Raw genomic sequence first — 13,153 nt, 5'->3', positions numbered from 1 at the left:
ATTTTAATGAAGTATAGTTAAAATGGGCTTCCCTGGTGGTTCAGAGGGTAAAGCGTCTGCCTGTAATGCAGGAGACCCAGGTTTGATCCCTGGGTCAGGAAGATTCGCCGGAGAAGGAAATGGCAATCCACTCCAGTACTCTTGCCTGGAAAATCCCATGGATGGAGAAGCCTGATAGGCTACAGTCCATGGTATCGCAAAGAGTCGGACACGATAGTTAAATTACAATATTTCATAATTCTTAACATCCCTTCCAACTCGCCTAATTATGATACCAAGGCAATCCATGTCTATTGGATGTATTAGCTGTTTTTATTATCAATCTAATCCTTCATTCAAAAATATTTATTAGTGGCCTATTATCTGCCAAGTCCCGTATTACCGTTTTTCTAATAGTCCCTTTCCGACGTGTCACTGTCACTTAGAACTTTATTCCTGTTTTCCAAACTTGGAACTCATCTAAGTATTCGCATCCAAGTCGTGTTGTTTATAAGCACTCCAGCTTCCTCTCCGGTCCTCTCTCCACCCACCACATTTCAAGACTGGTTCCTCTGGGCTCCCAGACATTAGATGAATTCCTCTTGGGAACAACCTCCTTCACCTACTAGTGGCTCCATCAACACTACCTTCCTGGCTGGTCGGTGGGAATTCGGGTGGGACGTTTTTGGAAGTTTGAATGACTCCCCAGCACACTCCTGCCCCTCAGCAGGACTTAAGCAGACCGTTGTGCTGTTAACCCTCGGCTCGGACCCGCGGAGGTTAATTGATTTAAGATACTCCAGAGGTCGGGAGGTGGCCTCGGAGGGGCTTTAATTTCCTCGGGTCCAGGGTCCATGGCACAGACGTAGCGCGCCGCTTTCCATTGCGCAGGAACTTCCCTGGCCTCGGCGGTCACTCAGAAATGCCGGAGCCGGCCGTTCGCACGCACCCGCCGCCCTCCTCCCGGGGCCGCGCGCCCCGCGCCGCCGCGCGTGTCCTCAGGGAGCCTCTGCTTCCCTCCGCCTCCCCCGCCCCGCGTGCCCTTCAGCGAGTCTCCCTCCGCCCGGCCGACGCGAGCGGAGCGGGCGCGCGCGCCGGGCGGCAGAACGACGTGCGCGACACGCGCGGCCCCGCGCGGAGCGCCGGAAGGAGCCGGGCTCGGTCCCCGCGCGGCGTGCGCGCGCCGCCGCCCGCCGCCCGCCCCCTCCGGGCCCGGCTGCGGCCTCGCGCGCGCGCACTGAGACGCCGCCGCCGCCGCCGCGGCTGCTGCTCCGGCTGCTGCAGGAGGCGGCGCTGGCTGGCGGCTGCGCTCGCTCCTGTCTGCAAGCGGAGCAGCGAGCGAGCGTGTGTGTGTGTGTGTGTGTTTTTTAAAGATGGCCGGAGCGGCGGCGGCGGTGGCCGCGGGAGCAGCAGCTGGAGCTGCCGCGGCAGCCGTGTCGGTGGCGGCTCCGGGCCGGGCCTCGGCAGCCCCGCCGCCCCCGCCGGTGTACTGTGTGTGCCGGCAGCCGTACGACGTGAACCGCTTCATGATCGAGTGCGATATCTGCAAGGACTGGTTCCACGGCAGGTAAATAAACCCCCTCCAGCCCCGCCGCCGCCGCCGCCGCCGCCGGCCACCGGCCAACCGCCGCCGTCGCCGCGCCGGCCGCTCGCGCCGCCGGCCGCCCGGCCGCCGCACCGCACCGAGCGCCGAGGGGCCCGGGTGCCGAGCCCCCGGCCCGGGCAGCGGGGCGCGCGGGGCCCCGGGCTCGCCGGGCGCCCGGCGGGCTTAGAGGGGGCTGGTGGGATCGCCCGGCCGGCCGAAGAGTCGCCACAACAAACGGGAACAAAGGGGACCGGCTGAGAAGTTGGCAGGGGGGGTACCGGGGCGAGGGGACGCGGCCGGGGCAGGCGCCAGCGGAGGCGGCGGGCGGAGCGCCGGCCCGGCCCGGCCCGCCGCGCCCGCAGCCCGGCCGCCGCCCCGCCCGGCCGGGACTCCCGGCTCGGAGTCGCCACCCGGCCGGCCGCCCTGCCCGACCGGCCGCCGCTCCTTCCTTCCGGGCGGCGAGCGGCCGGCCCCGGCCCGGGGGTCTCCAGAAATTGCCCTTCTAGCCTCCGCCGCCCTCCCGCCCTCGGGTCGCGGTCGCGCCCCCTTCCCCGGGCTTTTTATCAAACTTCCTCGGCCGTGGGGCGCTGGGACGGGGGCGTCGGCAGCGCCGGCCCGGCGGGGCTCCAGAGGAGTAAACAGAGCAACAGATGAGAAGGCACTTGCGGGGACTCGAGAGAGATGCCAGTCGGAAGTTCGGGCCGGGGGTCCCGGGCGGAACGGCGGGGCGGCTCGGGTCTCGGCCCCCAGCCGCCGGAGCGGCTCAGCCCGTCCCGGCGGGGGTGGAGCGGATGGAGTGGGCAGCGGGGCCCGAAGGGACAGCCTCGTACCCCCAACCCCCCGCGGCAGCCCCTGCGCCGCGGCTCAAACTTTGTTACAAAGAGTGAAATGTCCCCAGTCGCCCGAGGGGACGGCGACCGAGGGGCCAGCGCCCGGGGGGCCTGGGGCGGGCGAACTTTGCCCGGCCGGTGGGGACTTCGGGGCGGGTGGCGGGGGCGGCGAGCGTCGCCCTCTGCCTCGGCCGCCGCCTGTGTCTCGGGTTTGACGTTTGTGAGAGCTCGGGCCGCCCCCGCCGCCGAGCCGCCGACTCGTGTGTTTTGTAATCAAAGTGTGAGGCTAATAAAGGGCGGCGCCACAGCCTCTTGACTCCGGCGTGGGAGGGATTCGCAGGCATTTAAACAAAGAAACTAGTTGAGGTTGGGCTCCCCAAGTCCTTATTTGGGTGTTGTGGCAAGGCCTGCGGTCACTTTTAGGTGAAGCAGGTTTCCCGAGCCCCGTTTCGGGGTGTTTCTAGGCGAGAGTACGCTCGCGGGTAATAGCAGATATGGTGACTGTGATTGTAGGAAGTGTCCTTTGATTGACAGCAGGACATTTAAATACAGCCTCCACTACCCCCCCTCCCCAATTTTGCAGAAACACTACACGACCAGGCCAGATGTCTTAGTCTCCCTCTACTGGCCCTGGGAGAGAAAACCAGTTCACTTACAGCGTTCCTGTCAGTGTTGAGCGCTAGGTACAGTTAGTTTTACTTAATTTTCAAGTACAGCTAGTTTTACTTGATCCGTTTTCAGGTTGCCTAATTCTGACAGCAACAACAGAAGGAGAGTAAAACCAACAAATTGTCAACGTAAAAGTAAGACAGCGTCCTTGCTTTGTATAGCAGATCCTCTTTTCACAGTCTGGTATATGCTGGGAGTGTTATTACAGCGTGGCGCTTGTAGTTAAAAACAAATTCTCTAAAGTTCTTTTTCGTTACTTGGAACCGATGCTTTTCCTATATTTTGGTTGTACGTAAAACTGAAATAGGAAGATACAAGTCTTGCCAGTTCTCTCTCTATATCCTCTTTTCCCATCGTACGCAACCAGAATAGAGATGATCCAGAAATCTAGGTTCCGTGCAGAATAAATCCCGAATCCCTGGTGATTATGCAAATACTTATTTTTTCAAAGAACTGTTTTAGCTGCATAAGAAATTTATCCCATTGTACAATGTAGAGGCTTGATAGGTTAATAAATTTTAGACTGGAATTTTATTTATCTTAAGTAACACTATAACCATGAAAAGCTGCAGGTAGTTTATGAGGACTCTTGTTAATACATTTAAGTATTAAATTTGTAAACAGAAAAGGTTGAAGGGAAAACAGAGGGCGTGTATGAAGGAGGGAGAGCAGGGGTGTGGGCTGCTTTGTCACATGAATTTGTGTGATTTTGTATTTGTGGAGATGACTTTGAAAAATGTTTTTTTTTGAACCCAGGGCTTTTTTGACCAGCAATCCTTGAGAACTTAATGTGATTCAGATGTCAAAAGTTAGAAAATTTAGTGATACATAATGCCCTACGGTGCAAAAGCAGTATCTCATTAACACGTTTAACTCAATGAAATATTGGTAATTTGGGGTCCATATGTTTTTCTTGTAATCAGTATTTACTCTGTTTATTGTACCACAAGTGAATGGTTTATTGAACACAGCAAAATGTTCTTATGTATTATTAAACAGATGTCATTTGCTTATGTGAGAATTCGCCCCTAAAATACCATGGTGTATCTTTAATCCTGGAGAAGGAAATGGCAACCCACTCCAGTAGTCTTGCCTGGAGAATCCCATGGACAGAGGAGCCTCGTGGGCTACAGTCCATGGGGTTGCAAGAGTGGAACACGACTGAGCAGCTAAGCTTCAGATCAGATCAGTTGCTCAGTCGTGTCCGACTCTTTGCGACCCCATGAATCGCAGCACACCAGGCCTCCCTGTCCATCACCAATCCCCGGAGTTCACTGAGACTCACGTCCATCGAGTCAGTGATGCCATCCAGCCATCTCATCCTCTGTCGTCCCCTTCTTCTCCTGCCCCCAATCCCTCCCAGCATCAGTGTCTTTTCCAATGAGTCAACTCTTCGCATGAGGTGGCCAAAGTACTGGAGTTTCAGCTTTAGCATCATTCCTTCCAAAGAAATCCCAGGGCTGATCTCCTTTAGAATGGACTGGTTGGATCTCCTTGCAGTCCAAGGGACTCTCGAGAGTCTTCTCCAACACCACAGTTCAAAAGCATCAATTCTTCTGTGCTCAGCCTTCTTCACAGTCCAACTCCTATCTTTAATCCCCATGCTCAACTTTCCTTTGGTTTCCAGGGATGGTCCGTCTGCAGAAGAGAAAGAAAACATAGGAGAATGGATACAGAGGATTATCTCTACCTGGAAAACTTCTTGATACTTTTATTTTTTCAAGTAGAAAAAAAATTTTTAATCTCAAGGAGTCATTGAATTTTGGTATAAATTTGGGTTTACTCTGTCCGGAGTTCCTGGCATCTGAAAATCCAAAAAAGGTTTTGCCCTAAATTATCCTGACTGGGAAGACCTTCCTTGAGGCTTTTTAGTCAGGCATGAGGTCAGATGGAACCAGCTTCCTCCAGGTTTGGGGCTTTTGAACTTTGATTGCATCCTTAGTGTTTAGGAATTCCTGTTCCTCAAGTCTACCTAAGCCTTTTCCGTAAGTAAGAGGGAAAAAGAATATGGGTCCAGGGAGGAAAAGAATATGGGTCCAGGGTACAACCAATAATTGATACCCTGGGGGTGGTGAGCTGAGGAATTAACAGGACTTTCCTGGGCAGGTTCCTTCCAACCTGGAGATGGAGTTCTTTCTCTGAGTCCTTAGTGGAAGTAAGACAATGGAGAACTCTCTTGACAATGCCCTTCCCCCTAATCTCTAGGCTAGATGTCTTTCCATAGTGCTTTAATATCATCCTATGCAGAATTGAGGAAATGGCAATCCACTCCAGTATTCTTGCCTGGAAAATCCCATGGACGGAGGAACCTGGTAGGCTACAGTCCATGGGGTCGCGAAGAGTTGGACACGACTGAATGACTTCACTTTTCACTTATGCAGAATTGCATCATTGCCCTAATTCAGTTGTATTATAATGTCTTTTCTCTCCCTGTTATAATGTAAATACCTTTATTTACTAGTCTTGTTTGTCACATATTCATTTTAACATTTAAGTTATAGGTATGTACTTGAAAAAATAAAACTTGAAAAAAATAAAACTGGGAATTTATATTATGCATTCTACTGTTTCCTATCATTTATCAATGTTTACTTTTTCCTATATCTTTAATGTTCTTGAAAAACATTTTCAGTGGCTGCACAGAGGTTAATTTCATGGAAGTACAATGCATTTCAAAATCATTCCTCTCTTGTTAGTTTTTTACTTTGTTTACGACTTCTTGCATTTCTTAATGATGGATGGTTGACCGTCTTCTAAACAAACCAATTGTGAACATTTCTAATCATTTCCTTAGAATAAGTCAAATGAGTTAACACATGTAAAACACTTAGAAGACGATCTGGACCATGTAAATATTCAATAAGAAATTTCCTTGAAGTAGCATGATTAGACACAGGGCATAGATATTTTTAGGCTTCTTGTGCCTATTGCCAGATTGTCTTCCAGAAAGGTTATTTCAGTTTATACTCTTACTCACTGCCCACTTTTCCTGGATTCTCACTAAGGTATTATTATTATTAACCATTACCACCCCCTCCCGCAAAAAATCCTCAAACAGAAATGTTGCATTCTGCAGATAATGGAATATTTCCACCAAATGACATACCCATGAACCCAGAAAACCATTCATGGCAGCACTGTTCCTATTATCCCCAAATGGGAACAGCTTAAATATCATCAATACTTGATTGTATAAATTGTGGCATACTCATAAAATTGAATGCTACTTAGCCTTAAAGAAGGATTGTACTCCTGATGTGTGCAACGATGGGTGGATCCCATGGATATAAAGTTGAACAAAGGAAGACAGGTTTGATTCTACTTCTGTGAAGTTCAAGTGCAGGCATAATTGGGTGATAGAAGTCAGACGGGTACTTACCTCTCCAGGCGTGTTTCCTGAGAGGAGGCGGAAGGGAGCTTTGGAGGTGCAGGAAATGTTCTGTATCTTGGTCATGGGTGTATACAGGTGGAAAAGTTCACTGATCTGCATGCACGTTGAAGATTTTTTTAAAACTTAATTACACTTCAAATATTAAAATGAAAAGTATAAAAAAATAAAAATTTGCCACTTTGCATCTAATTCTCATTGTAACCTTGCTGGATAAGTGTTGTTATTATCTCCATTTTACACATGAGGAGTCTGAGGGTTGAGAGGTCAGTAACTTCCCCAGGGTTGCAGAGCTAGAAGGTCATAGAGCGAGGTCTGAACTCTGCCTCTGTCCTGGGGTGGCGGGTGTGCTGGGGTGGTGGTGTAGGTAAACAGATGTGACATGGTTCCATAGAAATATATCTGTAAACATCTTCCTTATTTTTCTTTATTGCAATTATTTTCTGGGGCATAAATAGCCAACACATAGTATTTTGTGATTTTATTTCATTTCTTGTTCCTGACACGAGGGATTGCCTCTTGGGTTTTATCAAGTATGCTGTTGGCTTTGGCCCAATTTGCAGTATGCCTGGCGCTGTTCTTGGTGCTAGAAATATAGTGGTGAGTAAAGCAAAGTCCTTGGTGTCCTGTAACATATTCTATGGAAATGGCAACCTGCTCCAATATTCTAGCCTGGGAAATCCCATGAACAGAGGAACCTGGTGGGCTACCGTCTGTGGGGTTGCAGAGAGTCAGATACAACTGGGCACACATGCACAGGAGTGGTGGGGAGGTGGGACAGATGAACAGATACACAGGACAAAAGAGTGTTTAGTGCTGTGAAGAAAAATTGAGTTAGAGAAAGGACTGGGAGTAGTATAAGTCTGCATTCATATGGTGTGATTATGGAAGGTTTTGAGAAAGACATTGGAATGCTAAAAAATGTTGGATTTCACTCGGAGCAAATAGTCAAATATTTTGAGTGGAGGAATAAACCATTTGCCTTAACCTTTAAAAGATTCACTCTGGCTGCTACATGGAGAAAAGACTGGAGAGAGGGGAGGTAAAGGGGACAGGCAGACGAGCAAGAAAGCCATTGTGATAGTCCGGGTGAGAGATGATTTAGGATGTTTGAGTGGGTTTTGGTAATTTACACAGGTCCTATATTAATTTTTATTCCTGAAGTTTGAATGAATGAAGAGCCTGGTTTGTAGGGATAGAAGCATGCTACCAAGAATAGTGCTGTTGGATAGGAAGGAGTTTCCCAGCTACTCACTGTGGAGTCCTGGGAACTTACTCAAACACTTGAACTGAATGCTTCACCAGTGCTAGGCGCTGTTCTAACTGCGTGAGCTCTGTTAACTAACTCATCTAATTCTCACTGTAACCTTGCTGGATAAGTGTTGTCGTTATCTCCATTTTACACATGAGGAGTCTGAGGGTTGAGAGGTCAGTAACTTCCCCAGGGTTGCAGAGCTAGGAGGTCATAGAGCGAGGTCTGAACTCTGCCTCTGTCCTGGGGTGGCGGGTGTGCTGGGGTGGTGGCGTAGGTAAACAGATGTGACATGGTTCCATAGAAATATATCTGTAAACATCTTCCTTATTGTTCTTTATTGCAGTTAATTTCTGTGGCATAAATAGGTTTAAAGTAATCGTAACTGCCTTGGGAATAAAACAGTTACTTGAAAATTTTTATAATTAATTCTATTTCATCCTTCTTATAATGGACTTCTTATTGGAGTGTATTTTGATTTTTCTTAATGTCAAGGTTGGAAATTACTTTTAAAATTGGTTTTATATACATTTCTGCCTAATGATCAAGTCTTTTAGTATTAAAAACATACTACGTGAACATGTATCATCTCCCTGTAAGAGACAAAAAGTCTATTTATTGAATTTGTCAACTTTTTTTTTGTTTTGTTTTGACAGTTTATTGTAGAAGAAAATATGAAGAAAATATATGAGTATTTTCTTCATATGTTTCACTTACAATAGTAATTATGCATACACGCTCTGTGTTGCTTTTTGAACGAAAATATGTTGTGAAATGGAGTCATACAATGCTTAGTGACACTAACATATAGTTCTTCCATGAAGCTTTAAACAATTTTAAACCGTTAGTTTGGGGGCAGATTTCTGCTTGGTTTGCTCTCATATCTCGTGTTCTTAGGCATGAAATTGAGTTTACTGATCACCAAGGGGAAGAGTGCCTTTATATTTGATGATCTGATGTGGTGGAGCTCAAGAATAAGAATAGAACAGGTGTAAAGGAATTTGATTATAAAGCGAGCTTTGGCTGGTTTGAGCAGTTGAAACACCACAATAATTTGCACAGCTTTTGAGCAGTAGGTCAGTTCTGATGTTGCACTTGCTACCAAGTGTGTCTAATTCTTTTTGGAAGTTACATTTTATTGTTGTAGTGATTGCTTACTTACTTTTATATTAATACTAATTACAGTGTGAGTTAGTGGTAACTTATCTGATTTTTGTAGGTATTTGTGTGAGCCCTGGTTCCTTTTATTGGAGAATGGTTGTTAGAAACCAAGGTCTGGCACTTGGTGGACTCATTACTTCCAGGCCTTCTCAGTGGACAGAGCTCGGAAATACTCCAGTCACACACACGCACACACATATGTGTGTTTGCGTCTGTCTATCTGTATTAAGACTAAAATTTTATAATACCTTTGATTCTAATCGAACATCACAGAGTTCATTTTAACCTTCCCCTTTCCTTACTTATAACTTTGTTGACTAACAGAGATGCAGCTCTCATTATCTACAATATATAATTTACTTACTTCTTCAATCCTAGTGTATACATAAAGTACATAAAATAGTTCTCAAATTGCTAACCTATACACTTCTGAGAAATGCAATTTGCTAAGTAGATTCTAGTATCTGTGTAGTGGGTTTTTTTTTTTTTTTTGTCTTTAGCTTTTTATAGCCTTATATCTAGGCAGAAGACTGTTTTCCAAAGTTACCTTAGTTCTTTTCTTCTACTTTAGTGTGTTATTTATTTGTAACATGGTTAGGTTTATTTGTCGGGCTTCCCTTGTGGCTCAGCTGGTGAAGAATCTGCCTGCAATGCGGGAGACCTGGGTTCAGTCCTTAGGTTGGGAAGATCCCCTGGAGAAGGGAAAGGCTACCCACTCCAGTTTTCTAGCCTGGAGAATTCCATGGACTGTATAGTCCATGCAGTTGCAAGGAGTTGACATGGCTGAGCCGAGCGACTTTCACTTAGGTTTATTTGTTACTGTTATATTGCATTCTGGATTCCTCCTCTGTCCTGGTTGGTTTTAATTGTTGGTTTGTATTTTGAGAATGTGAAACAGACTGTGGTTCTAAGAAGCCAGAAGTTATTTGAAAAGGTATACTCAGAAATGTCAATGCCCCCTTCACTCCTCCTGCCCCTCCCCATCCCCCATCTCCCCTGTCCCCATGAATAATCAGTCTCTTTCGGTGTGAAGTCTTTTGTTTTCTCACAAAACAAGCAGATCCATGTGTATTTTCTCACATCTGCTTTTTCTTTTTACACAAAGTGTATCATTCAATAAATACTCTTTGCTTTTTTTTTTTTTCTTGGACAGTGTATACTGGAAATCACTCATGTCACTTTGTGGAGCTCTTCTTTATTCCTTTTAGCAGCTGTATGGTACTCCTCTGTGTGGATACACCCTGATCTGTTTTTCCATTTTCTTGTGTGTGGGCATCTAGGCGGTCTTTATGATTACAGTAATGAGTAACAGTGTGCATATATATTTTCGTTTTAATGGAAGTGTATCTCCAGGTTAGATCGCAGGTTAGATCCTAGAAGTAGAATTTTACTTGGTCAACGATGAGTGCATTGTTTTGTCAGGTTCACCAGAGTCCTCTCCTGAATGGTTGGACTAGTTTTTGTTCCCACCATCAGTGTAGGAGAGTTCCACTTTCTCCACATTCTTGGCATCCGGACCTATTGTCATATTTTTAATCTTTGCCAATCTAAGAGGTGAAAAATGGTATTCATGTTTTTATTTGTATATCTCTAAAAATTACAGATGAATTTGAACAGTTTTTCATGGGACTCGGGGCCATTTTCTTTTTCCTTTTTTTTTTTTTTTTAAGAATCATCTGTTTATATATTCTGAGAGCCTCAAGCATGGTTTATGGAAACCAGTTGAATGTTAAGATTCTTTCAGTGTGTTGGTTTGTCATTCAGTTGCATGTTGCTAGCCACCATGATGTTCTTGGCTTTGATTTTAATTTTTTTTTTTTTAAGGAAATTTCAGACATAAACAGAAATAAACAGAACAGTATAATGGGCTTCCAGATACCATCACTCCACTTTCAGTCCAGTTCAGTCGCTCAGTCGTGTCCAACTCTTTGTGACCCCATGAATCGCAGCACGCCAGGCCTCCCTGTCCATCACCAACTCCCGTAGTTCACTCAAACCCACGTCCATCCACTCCACTTTAGTGATTAACAATGCATTCATGACCAATCTTGTTTCATTTACCCCTGCCCTTATTTCCCTTGCACTTGGTGTTATTTTTAAGTCAACTTGGGGTGTATCATTATATCTGTGACTATTTTAGCATGTATATCTCTTAAGATAAGGCCTCTTCTAAGAAAAACTACAATAAATGGTAAATCTTGGTACTATATTAATAGTTTGTGTCAAGGTCCAAGTAAGGTCCATACATTTGATTAGTTGTATCATTGGTTCTCAGCTGGATGGGATGCTGCCTCCCAAGGGACACGAGGCAGTGTCTGGAGACGTTTGTTATTTTGGCAGGGGGTGGGTGGAGTTGTTCCAAGCATGTCATAGGAGAGGGCAGGTATGCTGCTGAACATCATGCACAGAGCAGCCCCATAAGGAAGAGTTCAGTTCAGTTCAGTTCAGTCGCTCAGTTGTGTCTGACTCTTTGCGACCCCATAAATCGTAGCACGCCAGGCCTCCCTGTCCATCACCATCTCCTGGAGTTCATTCAAACTCATGTCCATTGAGTCAGTGATACCATCCAGCCATCTCATCCTCTGTCGTCCCCTTCTCCTCCTGCCCCCAATCCCTCCCAGCCTCAGGGTCTTTTCCAATGAGTCAACTCTTCCCATGAGGTGGCCATAGTACTGGAGTTTCAGCTTTAACATCATTCCTTCCAAAGAACACCCAGGGCTGATCTTCTTTAGAATGGACTGATTGGATATCCTTGCAGTTCAAGGGACTCTCAAGAGTCTTCTCCATCACCACAGTTCAAAAGCATCAATTCCTCGGCTCTCAGCTTTCTTCACAGTCCAACTCTCACATCCATACATGATGACTGGAAAAACCAGAGCCTTGAGTAGACGGACCTTTGTTGGCAAAGTAATGTCTCTGCTTTTCAATATGCTATCTAGGTTGGTCATAACTTTCCTTCCAAGGAGTAAGCGTCTTTTAATTTCATGGCTGCAGTCACCATCTGCAGTGATTTTGAAGCCCCCCAAAATAAAATCTGCCACTGTTTCCACATCTATTTCCCATGAAGTGATGGGACCAGGTGCCATGATCTTCGTTTTCTGAATGTTGAGCTTTAAGCCAGCTTTTTCACTCTCCTCTTTCACTCTCAACAAGAGGCTTTTTAGTTCCTCTTCACTTTCTGCCATAAGGGTGGTATCATCTGCATATCTGAGGTTATTGATATTTCTCCTGGCAATCTTGATTCCAGCTTGTGCTTCTTCCAGCCCAGTGTTTCTCATGATGTACTCTGCATAGAAGTTAAATAAGCAGGGTGACAATATACAGCCTTGATGTACTCCTTTTCCTATTTGGAACCAGTCTGTTGTTCCATGTCCAGTTTTAACTGTTGCTTCCTGACCCGCATATAGGTTTCTCAAGAGGCAGGTCAGGTGGTCTGGTATTCCCATCTCTTTCAGAATTTTCCACAGTTTATTGTGATCCACGGAGTTAGCTAGTCCTAAATGTCAATAGTCCTGCTGTTGGAAAACCCTGATTTGTCGGTTTTGCTCATGTTTCTCTTTTTTCCTTTGCTATTTATTTCTTGCAGAAAGTGGTTGTTTATCCACTTTCTGGGTTTTGCTTATTACATCCCTGTAGTATCTCTCAACATGTTCCTCTCTTCCCTGTAAATTGATAGTTGGAGCTAGAAGATCTTGATCTGATTTCAGGTATTTTTTCCCCGCAAGAGTATTTTATGAATGGATGATATAGTCTTCTATCAGGAGGCATGAAATGTCTGGTTGTTTCTATTTTTGTTATGTTTGCTGCCATTGGTCAATGCCAGTATCCATTCATTTGTTCATTAGCAGTTTCAAAATGATATTTTAATTATAAAATTTCTTCTTCATTTATTAGCTGGAGTACTTTTATAATGAAAAACTTCCTTTTGTCTACTCCTTTAGTTACCTAGTGGTACCGTTTATATAGGAGAGGCAGATTTAAATGCTTGATTTTTTCCCTTAATCACTAGTTTTGAAATTAATTGGCTCATTAGCATCTTCTATTGGTTATTAAAGGAAAAAAATCAGTGTATAATATGTATTAGTTTTGAGCAATGTGAAGTAAAATGATGACTCCTAAAAAAGGTCCATGTCTCCTTTGACCACATAACTGGTAACTAAAAAACAAAAAACCTCCAAAATCTGGTAAGCAATTCAAGCAATATAGAAAGATAAAAAAATGAAAAGTGGAAGTTTCTTGTCTCCTTCCTACAGTCCCCTTTCCCCAGTGGGAAATACCATTAACAATTT

The 13,153-nt window shown here is 45.5% G+C and overlaps 1 protein-coding gene across 1 annotated transcript in view; it reads left to right on the top strand.

Annotated features, from left to right (window-relative positions):
* Positions 1–1,323: 1,323 nt before the first annotated feature.
* KDM7A (lysine demethylase 7A) overlaps positions 1,324–13,153 on the top strand; it is a gene marked incomplete at its 5' end in the record, with an annotated part of 78,249 nt that continues 66,419 nt past the window's right edge. The window contains 1 exon segment of the mRNA XM_025291638.3: positions 1,324–1,546. Coding sequence (XP_025147423.1) covers positions 1,353–1,546 — 194 coding nt within the window.

This window comes from Bubalus bubalis, chromosome 8 (assembly GCF_019923935.1).
Source record: "Bubalus bubalis isolate 160015118507 breed Murrah chromosome 8, NDDB_SH_1, whole genome shotgun sequence".
Classification (NCBI taxonomy): domain Eukaryota; kingdom Metazoa; phylum Chordata; class Mammalia; order Artiodactyla; family Bovidae; genus Bubalus; species Bubalus bubalis.
Note: the sequence above shows the minus strand (reverse complement) of the source record. Positions and strands in the feature narration are given on the sequence as shown.